The sequence below is a fragment of the Prunus persica genome, chromosome G2 (genome assembly GCF_000346465.2).
Source record: "Prunus persica cultivar Lovell chromosome G2, Prunus_persica_NCBIv2, whole genome shotgun sequence".
Lineage (NCBI taxonomy): Eukaryota > Viridiplantae > Streptophyta > Magnoliopsida > Rosales > Rosaceae > Prunus > Prunus persica.
In genome coordinates, this window is record NC_034010.1 from 23,526,010 (window position 1) to 23,547,505 (window position 21,496).

Genomic DNA, 21,496 nt, shown 5'->3' on the forward strand with positions numbered 1-21,496 from the left:
TTGAGATTACACATTTTTCAGTAATTCGATTGTAGCAGATAACTCCTTTGTAACCAGGTACATATCCCAAGAACACACACTGAGTAGTTCGCAGTTGTAACTTATGCACATTATAATGTCTCAGATACAAATATACCACAGTACCAAATATTCTCAAAGAAGCAAGATCAGGATGATGGCCAAATAAACGAAAATAAGGAGACTGATTATGTAAAACAAAGCTGAACATTCGATTTATAAGATACACAGCAAGAGCAGTGGAATGAAACCAAAATTGACCTGGCAAGGCTGCTGCAGTTAACAGGGCAATGGCTGTTTCAATAATATGCCTATTCTTCCACTCTACCAGTCCATTCTGTTGCGGAGTGTATGGGCCAGACAAACGATACACAATTCCATTGGAAGCCAAAAAAATCTGTAAAAGCCTTGCTAAGAAACTCACCACCACCATTACTCTGAAAACACTTAATAGCAACAATCATTTGATTTTGTATCAAAGCATGAAATTATAGGAATTTGGAGAAAACTTCTGATTTATTAAAAATGAGATAAATGTAACATCCCACATCGACCAACGGAAAGAGGGTGATGTGCCTTATATATACATGCCCGCCTCCATCTAGCACGATGCCTTTTGGGAGCTCACTGGCTTTGGAGTCATGAGAACTCTGAAGTTAAGCGAGTTGGGGGCTAGAGCAATCCCAAGATGGGTGACCTACTGGGAAGTTGCTCGTGAGCTCCTAGAAACAAAACCGTGAGGACAGAGAGGGGGCCCAAAGCGGACAATATAGCGCTATAGCTGAGCCGATCCCGGGATGTGACAATTTGGTATCAGAGCTACTCTGCCGTGTGGTGCGAGTGTGCCAACGAGGACGTCGAGCCCTTGAGAGGGGTGAATTGTAACATCCCACATCGACTTGCTCGTGAGCTCCCATAAACAAAATCGTGAGAGCAGAGAGGGGGCCCAAAGCAGACAATATCGTGTTACGGCGGAGCCGATCCTGGGATGTGACAATAAACCCACAAATATCCAGTACATTCATCAAAGAAGGAAACAAAATATATGTAACCGTCAGCAGATTTGTAATGGGAAGGTCCCCATATGTCACTATGGATTGTATGAAAAGGAATTTTAGACCTACTATGTCTAAAAGAAAATGAAAGCCGATGCATCTTCCCTTGAAGACAAGCTGAACACAAGGGATTCGAATTAGAGGAATCACTTGCACACTGCAAACCAGAGACTTTAAGCATTGATTGCACCACTTCATTTGTTGGAAGGCCAAGTCTATGATACCAAATGGAAGACTTAACATGTTGACCAAGCAAAGCTACTTTCTTGGACAGACAATGAGAGGATACAGCAGAGGGAATATGATATAATCCGTTCTTACTCCGACCTTTTAGCAGGATTGTCTTGGTGACTTGATCCTGTAATACAAAACCAGAAGCATCAAAGCTGATAACACAATTATTATCTTTGCATAGCTGATGCACAGACAAGAGATTAGCAGATAATTATGGAACATGAAATACTGATGGCATTTTAAGATAAGTAGAAGCACAGGCAAGGGCAGTAGTACCAATGTGTTTAATTTTCAAACCTTCTCCATTACCAACAATCACTTGCTCTGTAGAGTCACAAGGAGCAACATGATTTAATGAGGAAATATCAAACATCATGCTATGGGAAGCTCCACTATCTGTAATCCAGACCTGATCAGGCACATAGGAAGTTTGGGCCGTCATAGCAGAAAGGTTAGAAGGAGGTGCTTGACCCTGATAGACATAGTTGGTTCTATGGAAACAATCCAAGGTTCTATGACCCCTCTTACCATAGATTTGGCATTCAATAACCTCAGATCCATGCCTAGAAGAGCATGCCTCATGGCGAAAATAACAGTTAGCAGCCGTGTGACCACGTTTGCTGCATATCTGACATTCAGGAAGAACTGCAGATTTCTAAGAAGAATTGGAACCAAATCGATTTCTTGAGAAAGATGAAGGAGAGGCTCTGCTTTGAAATCTGCCTCTTCCATAAGCAGAATGATTAGTAAAACCAGAAAAACCTCCATGCTGACTATTGCCAATACCGTGATTCTGATGATCGTTAAACATTACCAAGAACTGGTCTTGAACCAGAATTGCGATCTAATGAAGGCAGAACAAAACGATCATAGGACCCCATATAGGCAACTGGTAAAGAAGATGGAGTAGGCAACAAACCCATACCGGATTTAGAAGCATATGATGAAGAAGACGAAGTAACGAACATTGCAGAGTGAGGACCCAATCGAGCTTCTGCAGTTTGCTCTGCAACCAACAATTGAGCGCGAAAATCCTTCAAAGAAATTGGAGAATCCCTTGCAATCAAAACCGTCTTGATCATGTCATATTCCTGAGGGAGGCCATTGAGAGTTGCAATCATAAAGTCATCGTCAGACACCTTAACCCTAGCTTGAACTAATTGGTCACGGACCGTTTTCAGATGCAAGAGAAAGCGCTCGATCGAATCTCCACCCTTTTGGGCCGTTTGTAATTCAGTCTTCAAATGATTGATTCGTGCCCTAGAAATCGACGCATACTTATTGGAAAGGCTTAACCAGGCGTCACGAGTAGTCTTGGTGCCAATAACATACTCTATGGCCTCATCAGAGAGAGTGGCAATGAGCAAACTGAGTAAAGCCTTATCGGTGCGAATCCATTCCTTGTAAGCAGCAGTAACTTCAGATGTAACACCCTCCTCATCCACAATAGCAAAGCGAGGAGGAGCAACATCAGTGCCGTAAAAATGCCCAAAAAGATCATAACCCTGAAGAACGGATTCCAATTGAGAACTCCACTTGAGAAAATTATCGTCTTTGAGACGAAGAGTAATCATCCCAAGCAAACCGTCAATTTTGACCGAAGAGGAAGAAGAAGAAGCCGCCATTGATGAACAGAAAGTAGAGAAAAGAAGAAAGAACAATAGAGACGGAGCAAGAGAAGAGCACAACGAAGAGATAGTTCAGAAAAATCGGAAGCGGATCAAAAGTGTCAAGCCATGATGGGCTCTGATACCATCTTAACAAGAAGAAGGGGATGAGATTTAGGGATTTCAAGAGACTAAGGAAAAGAGAATGTAAGAAAAAAAATAGCCTTGTAATTCTATATTTCTGATTATGAGTAAAACGAATGATAAAAGCTCAGCTTTTAGTACAGTGCTCATCTCCTAATATCACGCTAACAAACTTAACAAATACAGCTAACTCTCACTAACAGACTAAACAGAGAGCACGTGAGCTGCACATGATGAACTAACAGTTTCTTAACTAAAAACACATGGTTAACAAAACATGCATGACTCGAATAACTTGAGATATTTTCGTCTTCATCAATTATAAGATCAATACTCTGAAACACTGTGGCTTTCTGCTTGCTTTCGTATCTTCACAGGCTTCTGTTTTTTTTATTGCTCCTTTGTCTTTTAGACTTGTGCTTTTGTAACTGGTATTCGTTCCTCGCCCTGGTTTAATGATGATATTACCAGATTGACTATAAAAAAAAGGGCGACCTCTATGATGATCTCTAATCTAAGCATGGTTCCCCCTAAAGGAAAAAACAAAGAGAATAGAGACTTCTCTATCTAAAGCTTACAATAATATCCTCCTCTCTCTCGTCACAGACTCGGTTCTTGATTATCATCCTTTTTTTATGTGTTTATTTATTTATTTGACTATAACTAAATACTTAGATAATTTCCAATTTCATTGATTATTTTTTGGTTAGGATGATGTTTTATGAGATTCTAACAAATAGACAATTTGGGTCATTAAAGATGAACCTCAAGTTCGATTAAAGATCAGTTTGTGCATGTGCGCTCGTGTCACGAGCCATATTGAAGCCCCTAAACAATGGGCCACTAAATTTCAAAAATTTTGTCACCGTTGTATATGGCCAAAGTACAATAGAATTTAAACGAATGGGTGAAAATTCAGGGATTTTTTTTATCCTAACACCTCCTGAGGTTTTTCGTATTTTCACAAAACTCCTTAGGTCCTAAAAATTACACAAACACCCCCTTGTATTTCAAATTAGTTTCACATAACTCCAAAAATCCAAAAAAACCTAAAACCTGATATAACAATACTTCTGCATGGACTAGAATACCCCTCGTGGTATTAGAATACTGTTTGGATAGAATTGTACCGTAATCTCTACCCCACTATTATACCTAGTAAAAATAAAGAAACCAACCCATCAGACACGCATTGTACGCTTGCCCAAAGGGAATGAAAAAAAGACGCTTTCCTTCATCGTCTCCATCTCTTCCATGCCTTCTCCAATATGTTTCCAATCAGAACCAAACAAAAAAACAAAAAAAAAAGGTCAATCCTAACTCAAACCAAAAAATCAAACTAGAGCAACTTCTTCACAATGGCTGAGTACCAGCTTCTTCGTTTGCTACATGGGTTTTGCTCACAACGTCTTGACTTGGAGCAGGGCCTTGACTTCCTATTTCTTGTCTTGTTGGATTAATCCTAACGCTACAAAGCAGAAAGATCGAGGTGCAATGAGATAGCAGGATCTGAGCATTCTCTTTTCAAAGCAACGAAGGATTTCGATGATGGAGCAGAGATGGAAGAGATGAAGATATGGAAGAGAGGAAGCGTCTTCAATTTTTATCATGGAATAGTACGATGAGTCTTATGATTTATTTATGATTATTTTATTTTTGTTAGGGATTAGGGATTAGGGTGCGACTGTATCCAAACAGTTCTGATATCATGAAGGGTATTTTAGTCTGTGCAAAATTCCTATTAGATCCAATTTTAGGTTTTTTTTTTGGGATTTTTGTAGTTATGTGAAACAATTTTGAAATCTAAGAGGGTGTTCGTGTAATTTTCAAGACCTTAGAGGGTTTTGCAAAAACACGAATCGAGAATCGGAGTCATGGATACTCCGAATCAATTATTCAAATATTACGTAAAACGGTGCCAGTCAGATCGTACGATCGATAGCGATCCGACCGCTCGATCTGGACCAAACTTGCAGGACGTGTTTAGTAAACTTTGTTGGACCCGTAGAAACTTTCGGATAAGAAATCGGAGGTCGTGGGCCACGTGGGCCCGGTAGACCAAAAAAGAGAAGTTTGACCAACTGTTGACTACGAGCCTTTTGAGACCGTCTCATCCTTTGTGAAGGTACTAGAATGGCTTTAGGACCTTTCCAAGGTTGTGTATACACAGTCAGATACACATCGTGACCCTCTTAGCGTAGGTGAGTTTGGCTTGGATCAGCATATAAATCTTAAGGCTTGTTTAAAGGTTAACTGTAGATTCTGTAAGAATGAGATTTAGAATGAGTTCGACCATGACTTATCTTAGCATTGGAAGGGGTTTGAAGGTTAACTTGTGAGACCCATTTTCATAATGAGTGGATGATGAAATCCAACAAAGAAGTTTATAATTGGATGATTAGCACATTAATTTGTGTTAATTATTAATACAACAATTATATATATAAATAAAATGAACAACATATCATATCACCAAATATAATTATATCACCAAATATAATCGTACCACCAAATATAATCATGCTTTTCTTGAACACATCACCAAACATTTGCATATTTATTCATACCACCCTTTAAAAAAATATATATTTTTGATACTTATTATTTCTTAAAATTATTTCTTAAAACGTATTACGGTCTAATTATGTAATCCTCAAAAATAATACTTCATTTTATTATTTTTGTGTAAAATCTTATTAAGTTGTGTGACTTTATTGGGTATTTTATGAATTTGGTTTGATGTGAAAATATTGGAATTAAGTGAGTTTAATCTCAAATTTGGACTAAAATGCCCTTATGATTAAGTTTATGATTTTTTTCGAATGAAGTAGGCCCGTTTTGGCCCGGCCAGACCCGATGGGCTTTCTCAAGCCCGAATCATGGGTCGGGCTTGGGCTTTGAATTATCTAAAAAAATCCGGCCCGGTATTTTCTCTCTTCTCTTTAAAGCCCGGCCCAGCCCAAGCCCATTAAATTTGGCCCGACCCGGCCCATTGACGAGCCCTAGGCTTGTTTAAAGGTTAACTGTAGATTCTGTAAGAATGAGATTTAGAATGAGTTTGACCATGACTTATCTTAGCATTGGAAGGGGTTTGAAGGTTAACTTGTGAGACCCATTTTCATAATGAGTGGATGATCAAATCCGACAAAGGGGTTGGGGTGGATGGATGTAGGCAACGCCTTTTCTTCATAAAAGTTACTCAGTTAGCAGCTTGAAACCCTGAACTAAAGACCATAGTTCCCTTTAATAGATTCTCTCTGTTAACATGGTTCTGCACTGCACCACTGTCAGAGAAAATTCGAACTACTTGAGCGATTCTAAAAATGTGTCTTGATAACCAGGGACGGATCCACAGAGGAGCAAGGGTGGTCAATTGACCCCTGCAACTCCAGAATCCGCCACTAGAGGAAGAAAAATTGACCCCTGCAATGGCTGGATGGCTGGGCAATTCATGCCCGCCATCTGTTCGAGGAAATGCCTCAAAGGGTTGCAGCAACTTCAACTTCAGCGCAGCAAGAAGGAGTGCACGCAGAGCGCTTCCTTTTTTTCGTCCAAAAGTCCCTCTTCCTAAAGTGGATATCAGCTGGATATCAGCTTCTTGCTCTTTGCAAAGGGTGGTTTGGGAGAACAGTGTCATTGGGAAAATCAAAGCTTTGCCATCGAATTTTACCATGTGCATCTTTCAGAACAAGGTTGCCAGAATTCAAAAGCTCTGCTCTCTCAACATCAAGACTACTGGAGTTGGTGCTGGTCTGCCAGACAGTTGCGCCATCCACATCGGTCTCAAGACCAATGAGCCATCTTTTCGAAGTGAAACTCTGGCGCCAAGGCTATTGACAGTTTTGTCTCTGTTAGCCATCCAAACAACTGTTCTGCTTTTAGAGTTTGTGAACCCACATGTGAAAGACTCATCTGGGGAAGTTACTTGATTTAATATGTGTTTTCTCAATTGTTTTCTCAATGAATTATATATGAATGATAATTTATCGTTTTATTTTTATGGGATGAATATTGATGTTTTTCTTGATTAGTTGTTGAGGTTTTTTATTTTATTTTTTTCCAAGGAGGTTTAATTTTGGTTAGTTACCTTTAGTTTGAATAAAGGATTTCTTATTAATAAAAATATTTATGGGTATATTTTGTATAGAATTTTTTTAACCTTTTAAAAGTTGACCCCCGGAGGAAAAATTCCTGGATCCGTCCCTGTTGATAACGCTAAGGCTTTGGTGCTTCCTGTTGTTTTCCCATTAAAATCTATTAAACTAAAATTTTCCATTTATACTAAAAATGAGAACATGTCAGCTCCTGTATGGGTATTATTTGTGGATGCTTGGCAAAACTTTAATTATATAATTATGGAATCTTCATTACTATACCCATCTTATGGTTTTTCCGTTCATAATAAGATGCTTCATGCTCTATTATTTGTGACATTTTTTCTATTTGGATTAAAAATTTGTACATGTCTATTGTGCTTTATATCATATTTTCTCATGCAAGCCATTTCTTGTGCTCGTTGTAGCAATGCCAGGTAATTTTCAGGCCTTACTAACTTTGCATGCTTGGTTGTAGAAGTAACATTGTTGTGTTTATTTTTCCCCGTGACTTATACTTTACATGCTCTGTTTTCTTCTGCTACATGCTAATCTATTGCCATTACTGTGTTATTGTGTTCCATTTATTATATAAATGCGTGTTTGTTGGCATTTATTTTGGTTTACTTTGAAGTATGAAAATATGTAACTAAATTCAATGAAGCATTGCTTTTGTAAGTCCTTGACTCTTGTGCTTTTCATCTCCCTCAGGCTCTGTTCTTTGTAAGAAATGGTATATTATACGTATGTGGAATTGATTTGAGAACGGATGTTGAAAGTTATGGGTGATCTAATTCAAATACTAGTGAATTTTTAGGATGGGATATGTTATTACGGGAATTTCGGGAATGCCTATTATTATTACTATTATTATTAGCAAGGTCTAAAATATCGTTGATATCGGAAATATCGGTAGTCCAAAAATATGGAAATTTCGATGGAAATATCGGGATATTATCTACATCGATAAAAATTGAATAAAAACCACGAAAATTGTAAGAAAAACTTGGAAATTTTTATTGAAACTTTGGAGAATGTCAATTTAGTCAATTATCTATGAGTTTATCACAAAAAATTAGAAGGAAATGCATTGCATGATGGATTTAACTAATTTAAGTTGATTATACAGCAAGCGGGCAAACACTATGAGTGTAAAAAATATGTAATAATTAATGCAAAAGATTAAATACACCGTAATCATTCATATATAATGATTTACTATAATATTTTACACTTTATACATTGCATGGTAAGATACATGAATGACTTAGTACCACATAGAGTTCCTACGAGGTTCAAAATTTTCACTATCTTCATCATCTCTATGTGTAGAGTAAGTGTATTGTGAAGAGTAGTCATCAAATGATAAATCCCCAAAATAGTTTTGCATGTAATTGTTAACATACCACCCATATAAATATAAATATTTTAGCATATTATCACAAAAACATAAGTGATATGGTGTTTAAGGTGTTGGAGGAGTAAAATGGGAGGGGTTCATATCCCCTTTGTGCTTTTTTCTCCCCTTTTTCCCTTTTTTTTTTAATAACTTTTTTTTTTCCTTCACATCGATATTTTCGATATTTTAGCGATATTACACCGATATTTTGACAAAATATTGCTGAAATGTGAGCGAAATTATCGACATCGATATTTTTCGATATTATTGTCGATATTTATACGATATGTACATGGATATGTTCCGAAATATCCGTGATTCAAAAAAATCGAAATATCCTCGATATTTCCTTGATATTATCGATATTTCAGACTATGATTATTAGTGCTATTAATATTATTTATAAAGGATTATGGTGATTTTGTCTATGATATGGTGTTTTGGATTTTATTATCTTGTCTTATGGGATTTTCAGAAAATGTATATTTCCTAAGTATATGAATAGTGTTTTGAATACTATTACAATCGAATGGGCTTATTTAGATTTGTTGTTTTTCTTAATTATGGTTTTATTTTGGTTTTCAACAAGTATGGGTGTTATTTTATTGTATATATTTACTTTAGACGGAAACGATTTGTTTTGGAAATTGAAATTTTGCATCAGGATATGTACCTTCCCTAAATTGTTACGAATGTCGGCCACACGTACGATGAGTTGCCGGTGTGTGGGAGGATGCTCGGGCTAGTCTCGACTTCTAGAATGTGATTTGGGATTTACGGGGGTTACTATTATTATTAGAGTATACTGATTTGGATTTTAGTCTACGATGATGCCTGTTAAGTTTGAATTCGGTATACTGAATGTTATTGTTTTAACAATGATAGTATTGGGATGTGTCAAATTTGCATAATGTGAAATTGAGAATTTAATTTCAGATAGGATTATTACGAAGTGAGTGGACCTTGTTTTGAATAAGCATTATTTTCAAAGATTGGTTTACCATGCATTTAAATTAGATTATTTAGACTATGGAGTTGATATATTCGGTTAATTATGGAATTTATGCTTGTGAGAGTTTAATTTCTATATTATGAATTAATATTTGGGAAATTTGAATTAAGGGAGGGTATATTATATTTATATTATATACGGGTTGTAAACCTCACCATCATAGTACCTTCCTTGGTTACTGTACCTACAAGTGGCGTTGGATTATCTAGCATGTGATAAAGCAGTCCACATGCGTAGGACATGGTTTGGTCTAGCTGTGACATCCCACATCGACCAACAGAGAGGAGGGTGATGTGCGTTATATGTGCATGCCCACCTTCATATAACACAAGGCCTTTTGGGAGCTCATTGTTTTCGGAGTGATAGGAACTTCGAAATTAAGTGAGTTGGGACTAGAGCAATCTCAAGATGGGTGACCCACCGGGAAGTTGCTCGTGAGTTCCCAGAAACAAAACCGTGAAGGCAGAGAAGGGGCTAAGCGGATCCCGGGATGTGATACTAGCCACACGCGGCTTTGGATTTTCCAGCGTGTGGGCTTACTTGGTTATGTTAGTACTTTATCACACGTGGTGTTGGATTTTTCGGCGTGTGATAAAGCATTCTGCGCACGTAGGACCTGGTTTGGTTAGGCCACACGTAGCATTGTATTTTCCGGTATGTGGTAAAGGATCCGGACATTTTGGTTTCTATTACTTTACTACGCATGGCGTTGGACTCTCTGGTGTGTAGTAAAGTAACAAGGAGAGGGAAAAAGATTATTATACCATATCGGGAAAAAGAGTAATGTTTAAAAGAATTATGCTTAGCATGTGAATTGTTAAAGAGAAAAGGTTGTTGAGTTATGGATCTTAAGAACGGAGTGAGTACAGAAAAATGGGTTTGTTGTTCATGGGCTGAGATATTGCGATTTTATTTAAAGGGAAAAGATGATTCTAAAATTAACTTGTTGATATTACTGAAAATAATTGTATATTATATGGTTCATTATTATCGATCGAAGAACTATGTGTGGCTTGATTCCTCAGTAAGGGTACGTAGATAGCCTAAGGTCTTACCTAGGTGCAGCCGCAAGATAAATTATATTTTTAGACTTCAATTTGGTCATTGGGATCATATCCTATTTATTAGATTTGTTAAGTTTGGTTTTGAATTTGTCGGTGACTTGAAGCCCGATTGAAACTTAGGCGAGATTAAATGCCTATTTATATTTCAGTTTTTACTAAAAGAATGTGGTTAAAACCCGTTTTAGATTGTTGAATACCTATGACTATGCTCGGAGGGTAGAATGTGCATTCTGAAGTTTGGGAATCTTAAATTGTGTCTTTGACATGGTTAAGTCTGTTTTTTAACCCTCTTTTCCTTTGTTTTAGGGGAAGAGGATGTTTGAAAATAGTATGTGGGCCCGACATCAGTTGAATGTCAAAAAACCACAGGGTTCGTCACGAATTCCAAAAAATGACGGACGAGTCCTGTCATCATTAGCCGTATTGTAGCCTCTAAACAGTGAGCCACTAAATTTCAAAATTTTTGCCGCCGTGGTATATGGTCAAAGTACAATAAAATTTAAACGAATGGCGGAAAATTCGGGTATTAGAATACTGTTTGGATAGAACTGTTCTGTAATCTCTACCCAATAAATTATACTAGTAAAAAGAAAAAAAACCAACCCATCAGACACACGTTGTACGCCTGCCTGAAGGAAAAAAAAAAAAAAAAAAAAAAGGACACTTTCCTTCATCCTCTCCATCTCTTCCGTGCCTTCTCCAATATGTTTCCAATCCTAACTCAAACCAAAAAATCAAACTAGAGCAACTTCTTCACAATGGCTGAGTACCAGCTTCTTCGGGCTCATTTGGGAATGCTTTTGGAGTAGCGAAAATAGCTTCTAAATGGATGAAAGCGCTTCTGTCTTTTAAAAATGGTGTTTGGCAAAAATTGTAAAAACGCTTTGGGTGAGATCCAAAAGCACTTGGAGTGGTTTTGGAAGAAGCACTTGAGAGGTGCTTCTTCTTAAAAGCGTTGTAGGACAAAAACACAGGAAGCACTTGGCTCCCTTTAATGAAACTTTTAAAATGCCAAAAGTACCCACATTTATTTTTTTTAAATGCCAAAATACCATTTCTTTCTTTCTTTTTTCTCTCTTTTTCTCTCCTATTAAAACCAAAACACTACCCACGAAAAGCCCAACAAACGCCAAAACCTATCAGACTCCAAAACAAAGCTTCTATTCCATCTCTCTCACACACACTCCTAACTCTGGTCGGCAACGAAGCTTCAGCCTCAGCACCCTTCAGCAATACCCTTCTTCTTCTTCTTCTTCTTCTTCTGCTTTCTTCTTCTCAGACCTTTCTCCACCCTTTCTAGTTCCCAAACTTCCAGACTAAGCTAGAACTTTGAAAAAGAATCCCAAAAGAAACCTCCCTATATAAACATGAAGCCTTGAAAAACGTTGTGGTCATATCTGCCTGCATCTATTATCTTACCAGCAATAAACAACTTCAGTTTAGCTTCTTCAGCCTTGAAATATACCAAAAATACAGCAACCCGAGACAGAAAAGAAGGAAAGAAAGAGAAAGGTGCATACTTAAAAATTATTAGAAATTATACTTGGTGAAGTTCATACTTTTTAAAGTCGTGTTTTTATTTTAGGATCCTTTGAATTTTTATTTCCTATGTTTATTATAATATTTTGGGATTCTTTAAATTTTTTTAAAGTACTTTTAAAAACGCTTTTTCTGTGTCAACTAAACACTCAACAAATTAACAAAAGCGCTTTTATGTAGTGTAAAAGCAATTTTAAATGTGACATCCAAACGACAAACTGCTTCTTTGTGAAAGCGCTTATGTCATAAGTGCTACTGACTTAAGCGCTTATGTCATAAGTGCTACTGACTTCCTATACAATACACCAACCACGGGTTTTGCTCACAACGTCTTGACCTGGGGCAAGGCCTTGACTTCCTATTTCTTGGCTTGTTGGATTAACTCCTCCCAACTTAAATCATAACGCTACAAAGCAGCAAGATCAAGGTGCAATGAGATAGCAGGATCTGAGAATTCTCTTTTCAAAGCAACAAAGGATTTCGATGATGGAGCAGAGATAGAAGAGATGAAGATATGGAAGGGAAGAAGAGTCTTCAATTTTTCTCATGGAAAGTACAATGCGTCTTATGATTTATTTATCATTATTTTATTTTTGTTAGGGTTTAGGGATTATGGTGCGACTGTATCCAAACAGTTCTGAAATCATGAACGGTATTTTAGTCTATGCAAGAGTCCTTTTACATCCAATTTTAGGTTTTTTTTTTTTTTTATTTATAGGATTTTTGGAGTTATGTGAAACCATTTTGAAACCTAACGGGGTGTTGGTGTAATTTAATTTTCAAGACCTTTGAGAGTTTTGTGTAAACACGAAAAACCTTAAGAGGTGTCAAGATAAATAACTCAAATTCAAGACAGTCAGTCAAAGGACTACAAACAAAAGAGTTTCATAATTATGCGTATGTTGACACTCATCAAAGGACTAAAAATCAATGTTTAATTTTACAAGAGGGTTGAATGCAATTTTAATCCTATACAATGACTAAAATTGAAATGATTGAATGTACACAAATTTGGAATTCTAATTTTGTATGTACACAAATTTGGAATCCCTAGTATTATTTTACATACATAAAATTCACATTATTAAATTAAATACAAATATTGAATGAAGAATATGATATGAAGTTTTCAATACTTCTTAAGGAAACTTTTGAACCAGTGCGCCGAGAGTTTTGGGTGCCTTTTAAGCCTATCGTTGTAATCTACATAGGTGATACCAAATCGAATACTGAATCCCGAACTCCATTCAAAGTCGTCTAACAACGTCCACGGAAAGAATCCCTTCACTTTAACACCATTGCTAAAAAGAAATCAAAGAAAATTAAATATATTAGCGTCAATAATTCAAAATCAAAAGCTATACCATATACAAATATATTTAAATATTATAATGAATTTTTGAATACACTTACTCAATAGAACTTTGAACATAATGAAGGTGGCGATTGTAGAAGTCAATTCTATGGGTATCATTAAGGGCTTCGGCAAGTGATAATTTAGGATCATTCAACTCATCCACACCTGCAATATATAATACATTATTATGTAGTTACAAATTTAGACTTTGTATCACTTATGCGTGTTTTCCACCAAAAATATGTGAAACACATGCAATTACTTAAGGCTAGACAAAATTACCATTTTCGGTAATGTAAATAATTGGATTGTGATACTTTTTCTTTGTGTAGAGTAAAAGATGTTGAATTCCTTGTGGATAAACATTTAACCATTCCGAAGCACCCTGCACCAAAATTTGAAGATCTTTAGATTTTTAGGAGTCAAATTTGTAAGTGCAAAACGATTAATAGTCGAAATCATAAAGGCTTAATCTAGTAATTTGATGTGTACCTTTGGACCGATGAGGACCCCATTACGCTCAGCTGCCACAACACATATGAATATCATAATCTAATTAGTCCATAAACTTAAATTGCTTGAATTTAATTCTGAACTTGTACTCACATGAAAGATTAACGCCAGCATCTGTTGTGTAGCTTGCGTATACAGAGTTATTTCGAGGTGCATCACTTGCATAGTAACCCGTATAGTAATTTAGTCCAAGAAAATCAAATGAACCAATTAGCAACTTGGATTGTTCTTTTGTGAATTTTGGTAATCGGCTTCCGACAAGAGATCGCATGCTTTGCGGATAGTCACCACTTGTCAATGGCTCAGCAAACCTATAAGAATGTAAAAATTCAAGGATTAACTTGACATTATATTCTGTATTGCTCGCTAGTAAATAGCAAATATTATATGCATAAGCAAATTCAAAATACACTTGCCATCCGAACATAAAATCCAAAGCTCGTAATGCAGCATTTTTATTTTCTTTTTCTTCCGATAAGGGCTCAAACCAATCTGACACCAATGTTATCCCTATCACTCCATTTTGAGACGCCTGCACAAGAACATTTAGTTTGTTTTAGAGTCACAAAAAGGTAAAGTAGTTGCTCTCTTGTTGCAACAAACTAATTAATTGTACCTGGTATCTATTTTTGTACAATTTTACGGCAGCTGCATGAGCAAGGAGCTGGTGGTGTGTCACCAAATATGGTTCAGTAGATGAATCTCCGCCGGTGCAGTTTAGCTGTTGCCAAGTGGAGCATCGTCCCGGCGCTTGGGACCCAGTTGCATAACCATAGTTACTGAAGGTATACGGCTCATTCAGTGTCATCCAATGCTTTACTCGATCACCAAATTCTTTATAACAAAGTTCTGCGTAATCTTGAAAATGATTGCTGTATATACAGATTTCAAAATGTAAATGTCATAATTGTATTAATTTATTAATTAAATTATCAATACCATTCAAAGGACTAATTTCTTCACTTACACAATATGAGGGCTTAAGAAACCACCATATTCATCTTCTAAAGTTTGAGGAAGATCCCAATGGAAAAGTGTCACAAATGGCGTTAAACCTATAAATAGCATCATCAATAAAAGCGAGTTATAAGTTTGACAAAATGATTTTTTTATTTTTTTTATTTTTTATGAGTGCATGTAACTCCTATTGTATAAATTATTGATCATGTAAAGTGGGATGACTCACCATTGCGTAAGAGCTCATTGATGAGATTGTTGTAATATTTGATTCCTTCCTTGTTCACTCCTCCACTTAACTTTCCATCTAACAATTAACAAAACCAGAAAATAAAGAAATAAGTGCACCAATAACATTTAAACTGAACTTTAAAAAAGTTGGGTTATATGTTATTGAACTTGAACTTCGACTTCTATTATGTAGACAACTTGGACACATTACTTAAGCGAAAACCATGAACGCAGAAATATTGACGATTGGTCACAATTGAACTTACTTGGTAACAATCTTGACCATGAGATAGAGAATCGATACGCATCCCACCCCATATTCTTCATAATCCCCACATCTTCCTACAGTGCATAACAAAAAAGAAATCAGATAAAAATTATCGGGAGCTTATCTTCAATGTGATGAGTTTTCTTCATGCTTCAAAATTTAATGTGTGCACATTGGGTCATGAACCTTATAGCGGTGATATTGGTCAACAGTGATATCTCCATTGCTGCTATCGTTAATCTTTTCTGCAATTAATCATAGAAAATTTATTTATTTAGAGCATGAGAGTAAAAGTAGCACGATTTTGTTATTTTAACTAATTGATGATTTGATTGGACAAACCTGGATATTTGTGGGTGAAGGTATCCCAAATGCTTGGTCCTCTACCACCTTCTTTTGCAGCACCTTCATACTGAAATATTCAAGAGACACAATGAAGAAGATGTCAATATTCTTGCGTGGATTGATGCTTGGTCTGAATTTGAAAGAAAACCCTAATCAAAACTCAAATTAAATCCCAGAAAAGGACTTACTTGGTAAGATCCAGAACCTACACCAAATACGAACCCTTCTGGAAAACTGCTCCTATTGAGAGAAGCAGTGTCAAAATGTGTGGGTGGAGCTCTAATATCAGCTTCGCTATTTGTGAAAGCAAGGCCAATTAGTAGCAGTATGCCTAAGAGAAAAGAACGTAATTGCATTGCCATAACTTGAGGTTTGTTTTGTTGTTGTTGGTAATAATCTTGAGAAGTATAAGTTGGCTCTGGCTGGCATGCTGCATGGCCTTTATATAGAGGAGGAAGTACGTCCTGCGCATGAGAATAGTAAACACACATGGGCATTGAATGGGTTTGAGGGGGCAACTACGTAGAATGTCATGGTACAAAGGGAAATGGCAAGTTTCATATTTGAATGAGTTTGTCTTCTCCCAAAACTCAACTGCTATATTCAAACACGCAATATAATGGTGCATATGTGCGAGTAGCCGCACAGTGGAGTCTCCTACTAGCCGTTTGGGTCAAACTGTGAAAAAAAGCCGTGAAGACATGATAAAGAAAAATAACGTAATTGCCAAACTCTTACATATTTATGGTCAAAGTAATGCCATTGCCTTCCACTGTTCCACCTACAATTCTCATAGCAATTTTCTTTCTGTTTACCCTAAAGATAAACATGCAGAAATGACTTTTTGTTACCCTTCTTTCCTTTGGTTTTAATGGTATTTTACTTCCCATAATAATGGTCCGTCAAATTCTTTTCAAAATTTGACCACACTATTCACGTTTGACTAAATCAGAATTTGCAGCTACTCACACTATTCGTGTTTGACTATTCATCCAAATATGAAACTTTCCATTTGTACCATGACATTCTACAGAGTTGCGCCCTCAACACCCTTCTAATGGCATGCACAACCAGAGTCAACTTATTCTTATCAAGATTACCAAAAAAAGACATCTCAAGTTATGGCAATGCAATTAGGGTCTTTTCTCTAATCCTTTGAAATATATTTTTCACATAGCATAGCTCACCACATTTAACTCTTGAGATTCGTGTTCATGTAGCAAGTAAATTACATTGATTCAAGGAATGCATTGAAATATTATATGAGATTTCCCTTCATGTCCTAATTTAAGGTACATCAATTATCTTTTGAAAACGTCAAAAGAGTAGCAAAAGGAAAACGGCTTGAAGACAAGGGTGTTAACTTTTATGGGAAGAAAAATGGCATTAAAACCAGTGAAAGAAAAGGGGTTTTAAACCAAAAAAACAAAACAAAACAAAAAGTCATCACTGCATGTTTATCTTATTGGACTCTAAATATGCAAAGGATGAGTTTTCCACCTACGCTAGCTACAGACTTGTTCAAGCACATCTGAAAATTATTATCAGTTCTTCACGTTCTTCTTTCCTCTAAAATTGAAACTTACCTTCCGAAATCATTTTTTAAATATTTTTTGTAATCTCCTAGAATTTTATATGGAATCAGTGCTATATTTTGACATGCATCTACATGTAGAATAAATTTATTTTGTTAAGACAAAAAGTCATTTTGGTCCCTGTAGTTTACCACTTTTAATACTAAGGTCCATGTAGTTTTAATTCTGAGCAATGCAAGAAAAATCCCTAATTTTTTGTCAAATTACTCTAACATGGGGCATTTCGGTCGAACTTACAAAGGGAAATGGCAAGTTTCATATTTGAATGAGTTTGTCTCCTCCCAAAACTCAACTGCTGTATTCAAACTGTAAAAAGAAATTTGACACATAATTGTTTTCTTCACAATGTGAATGTGTGATTATCTTTTCTTCACAATATAATATTTGGTGCATATGTGTGAGTAGCCGCTAAGACTGATTGAGTCTCCTAATAGCCATTTGGGTCAAACTGTGATAAGAAATTTGACACAGAATTGTTTTCTTCACAATGTAAATTTGTAGATTGTTTAAATTCTTGGGCATAATATGTGATTATCTTTTGTGTTTAACGAACTAGGAATCGTATAATAGAATTTTACTTTTATTTCTTTTAAACATCAGAAAAACATGTCCAATTGGTGGGGTTTTCACAAACGATCTTGAGGTTAGTTGAAACTTGAGCAATGGTTGGGGACCATTTTGGTGATAGATACTTTGTAGGGCCCACTATGTAATTTATTTGATGAATACCTTATAGGGCCCACTTCGCCTTTAATTTTTGTGATATAAACGTCTGGTTTGTAAATATTCATTGACTTCTTCTTCTTTTTTTTTTGGAGAATCTTTCCTATTGAAAGGGGCGATAGCATATTAAACTAACACACACAATATGAATGCTAGGATTCGAACCCAAAACCTTGCCTGAGGGAGTAAATACTCCAAATCACTACACTAGTGGGTCCTTTGCGATTGACTTATTTTTAATCAAATAGTTAAAAGTTACATGGTCTAATTTATATACAAGAAGCTATTATCTTCAAGGTGCGAAAAAAGAGATTGTGCATCTATTATCTTTGAAACCGTCAAAAGAGTATTAAAAGAGAAAAAAAAAACAAGAAAACGTTGTGAAGACGTTATAACCGCTAAAAGAAAAATAACGTAATTGCCAAACTCATCCTTACATATTTATGGTCAAATTAATGACATTGACAGTGTCAAGAAAATAATGGTCCGTCAAATTCTTTTGAAAATTTGACCCACGTGGTTAATTAGGAGACTAAATCAGAATTTGCAGCTACTCACACTATTCGTGTTTGACTATTCATCCAAATATGAAACTTTCCATTTGCACCATGACATACAGAGTTCCTCATGCACACGTGTTTTGCAAAGAAATTTATTTCACCATGCCAACCAGAGTCAACTTATACTTATCAAGATTACCCAAAAAAACATCTCAAGTTATTATCACTTCTTCACGTTCTTTTTTCATCCTAAACCCTTTATTTTGTTAAGACAAAAAGTCATTTTGGTCATGGTAGCTTACCACTTTTATCACTAAGGTCCATGAGTTTTGATTCCGAGCAATGCAAGAAAAATCTCCAATTCTTTTCAATTACTCTAACATAGAGGGGCATTTCGATCCAACTAACATACCCTCCACAACCACCCCACAGCCACCTAGAACCCCTCCCGAACAACCTCCTCCCCCTCCCCACCCAACCTCTTCCTCCTAACTGAACCCACTCCCTACCCTATAGCAACAACCAACCACCCCCACAACCACCTATTCCCTCTCTCTCTCTCTCTCTCTCTCTCTCTGGCTGGGGAATGGTTGTGGAGGGAATGCAAGATTGGACTGAAATGCCCCTTTATATTAGAGTAATTTGGCAAATAATTGGGGCTTGTCCTTGAATTGCTCGGAATTCAAACTACAAGGACAAATTTGATGAAATTGAAACTGCAGGGACCTTAGTGATAAAAGTGGTAAACTACGAGGCCCAAAAATGACTTTTTGCATTTTGTTTATGTTAAAGCACCAGTAGAAGATTGATTGTGAGCCTTTGCAGTAATCCAGGTGTTCAGCTTCTTTATTTCTCTTTGTTTAAATCACAAATTCTCTATTGTCTGCAAATTCTTCTTCTTGTATTGCTCGTATTGTTGTCTCTTTTTCTCTTTTCATATTCCATCTCAATTTCACATCTTACCATTATATACTGAAACATTGGAAATTCTCTTATTTTTTGGCTGCCTAGATTTCTGCGTAATTCACTATAAAATCAAATATCTTAACAAGAAGAAGGGGATGAGATTTAGGGATTTCAAGAGACTAAGGAAAAGAGAATGTAAGAAAGAAAATAGCCTTGTAATTCTGTATTTATGATTATGAGTAAAACGAATGATAAAAGCTCAGCTTTTAGTGCAGTGCTCATCTCCTAATATCACGCTAACAAACTTAACAAATACAGCTAACTCTCACTAACAGACTTAATAGAGAGCACGTGAGCTGCACATGATGAACTAACAGTTTCTTAACTAAAAATACATGGTTAACATTTTCCCTACCCAACTGAGCTCCTCACTCTAAGATGAAGATAGTGTTGTAAAGCAAATGGGACTATGTAACCCCTTTGTAAAAACATTTGCTATTTGTTCTTCAGTATATATATATTACACAATAAGATCCTTTCTTTGTACCTTCTCTCTCACAAAGTGGAAGTCTATATCCAAATGCTTAATTCGAGAGTGGTATACTGGATTTGAGCTTAAAGTCAGTGCTGATAAGTTGTCACAGTACATAATAGGAGAATCTGGCAGAAACATCTTCAAATCCAAGAGAACCTGTCGAATCCATGACAAGTCAGCAGCTGTGTTTGCTAGGGCCATGTATTCTGCCTCTGTGGAACTCCTAAACACAGAACCTTGCTTCTTGGATTGCCAGGAGATAGGATTACTACCCAAGAATACTACATATTCGGTTGTAGACCTTCTAGTATTGATATCCCCTGCCTAGTTTGCATCACTGTATGCATTAAGCTGCCAAGGACCCTTTGTAAAACTGATTCCATACTCTAATGTACCTTGTACATATCTGAGAATACGCTTCACCAAAAAATAGTGAACCTCAGTAGGATTATTCATATATTGACACACATGATTCACAGCATAGGCCAGATCAGGTCTTGTAAATGTTAGATACTGTAGAGCACCTACTAGACTGCGAAACATAGTAGGATCTGCCAAGGGCTCACCATCAGTCTGTAACATTTGAGTGTGTGGCTTACAAGGCGTTGCACATGCTCTACATGAACTCATGCCGGCTTTATGTAGTAGATCCTTGGCATACTTAGTTTGACTCAAAAAAATGTCACCAGAGGAATTATAGGAAATATGCAGACCTAAGAAAAAGGTGAGTTGCCTCATATCTTTCATTTCAAACACCTCACTTAAGTCTGTAACCACTCTTTGAATCAACTGATCACTAGAACCTGTTATAATGATATCGTCAACATATAGGAGTAAAATGATAATATCATTCCCAGTATGCTGCACAAACAGACTTGGATCATGATGTGAAGATTTAAAACTAAGAGTCGGTAAGTAACCTGTAAATTTGGCATTCCATGCCCTTGGAGCCTGTTTAAGACTATACAAAGATTTTTTCAATTTGAATACAAACTGTGGATGAGTAGAATCTTCAAAACCAGGAGGCTGTTTCATAAAAACTTCTTCTTCAAGATCGCCATGTAGAAAGGCGTTCTTGACATCAAGTTGGCACAGTTTCCACTGCTTCATAGCAGTTATGCTTAATACTAACCTCATTGTTGTGTGTCTGACAACAGGACTGAAGGTTTCCCCAAAGTCAAAACCAGGCTCTTGACTGAACCCCGAGCAACAAGTCTGGCCTTATATCTACCCAATGTACCATCTGGATTTCTCTTTATTTTATAAACCCACTTCCTGCCAATAATATTTTTATCACCTGGATTAGGAAATAAGAGCCATGTGCCTTGCATATGAAGAGCATCAATCTCCTCTTTCATAGCTTGCCTCCACTCAGAAGAAAAAGAAGCCACCTTCAAACT

General features: G+C 36.5%; 2 protein-coding genes across 3 annotated transcripts; both read right to left on the minus strand.

The window, feature by feature from the left end:
* On the minus strand, positions 12,835-16,318 carry LOC18786590 (beta-glucosidase 12). Of its 2 annotated transcripts, XM_007219214.2 has the most exons (13): positions 16,026-16,318; positions 15,835-15,904; positions 15,679-15,737; positions 15,491-15,566; positions 15,223-15,300; positions 15,004-15,091; positions 14,653-14,908; positions 14,453-14,568; positions 14,130-14,347; positions 14,016-14,047; positions 13,806-13,908; positions 13,580-13,688; positions 12,835-13,467 (listed from the first exon to the last, which is right to left on the minus strand). In XM_007219214.2, the coding sequence occupies exons 1-13, from the start codon at positions 16,197-16,199 to the stop codon at positions 13,296-13,298; spliced, it is 1,551 nt and encodes a 516-aa protein (XP_007219276.2). In that variant the 5' UTR covers positions 16,200-16,318; the 3' UTR covers positions 12,835-13,295. The 2 variants fall into 2 exon arrangements, with proteins under 2 accessions (XP_007219276.2, XP_020412101.1); XM_020556512.1 differs by lacking the exons at positions 12,835-13,467; positions 14,016-14,047 and having other exon boundaries at positions 13,596-13,688.
* LOC109947434 (uncharacterized mitochondrial protein AtMg00810-like) lies at positions 20,082-21,233 on the minus strand. The gene is made up of 3 exons (XM_020557414.1): positions 21,017-21,233; positions 20,565-20,899; positions 20,082-20,420 (listed from the first exon to the last, which is right to left on the minus strand). Exons 1-3 carry the CDS (start codon positions 21,231-21,233, stop codon positions 20,082-20,084), a joined length of 891 nt encoding a protein of 296 aa, XP_020413003.1.

What these genes read in the sequence shown, in the direction of transcription:
- LOC18786590 (XM_007219214.2), bottom strand. Translation starts at nt 16,199, where the DNA reads ATGGCAATGCAATTACGTTCTTTTCTCTTAGGCATACTGCTACTAATT. An exon ending in TAGGTTCTGGATCTTACCAA is followed by an intron (nt 15,905 to 16,025) that starts GTAAGTCCTTTT and finishes TGAATATTTCAG; the next exon opens with TATGAAGGTGCTGCAAAAGA. An exon ending in TATGTTCAAAGTTCTATTGA is followed by an intron (nt 13,468 to 13,579) that starts GTAAGTGTATTC and finishes ATTTCTTTTTAG; the next exon opens with CAATGGTGTTAAAGTGAAGG.
- LOC109947434 (XM_020557414.1), bottom strand. Translation starts at nt 21,233, where the DNA reads ATGAGGTTAGTATTAAGCATAACTGCTATGAAGCAGTGGAAACTGTGC. An exon ending in ATGGAATGCCAAATTTACAG is followed by an intron (nt 20,900 to 21,016) that starts GTTACTTACCGA and finishes TCATTATAACAG; the next exon opens with GTTCTAGTGATCAGTTGATT. An exon ending in TGGCCTATGCTGTGAATCAT is followed by an intron (nt 20,421 to 20,564) that starts GTGTGTCAATAT and finishes GATGCAAACTAG; the next exon opens with GCAGGGGATATCAATACTAG.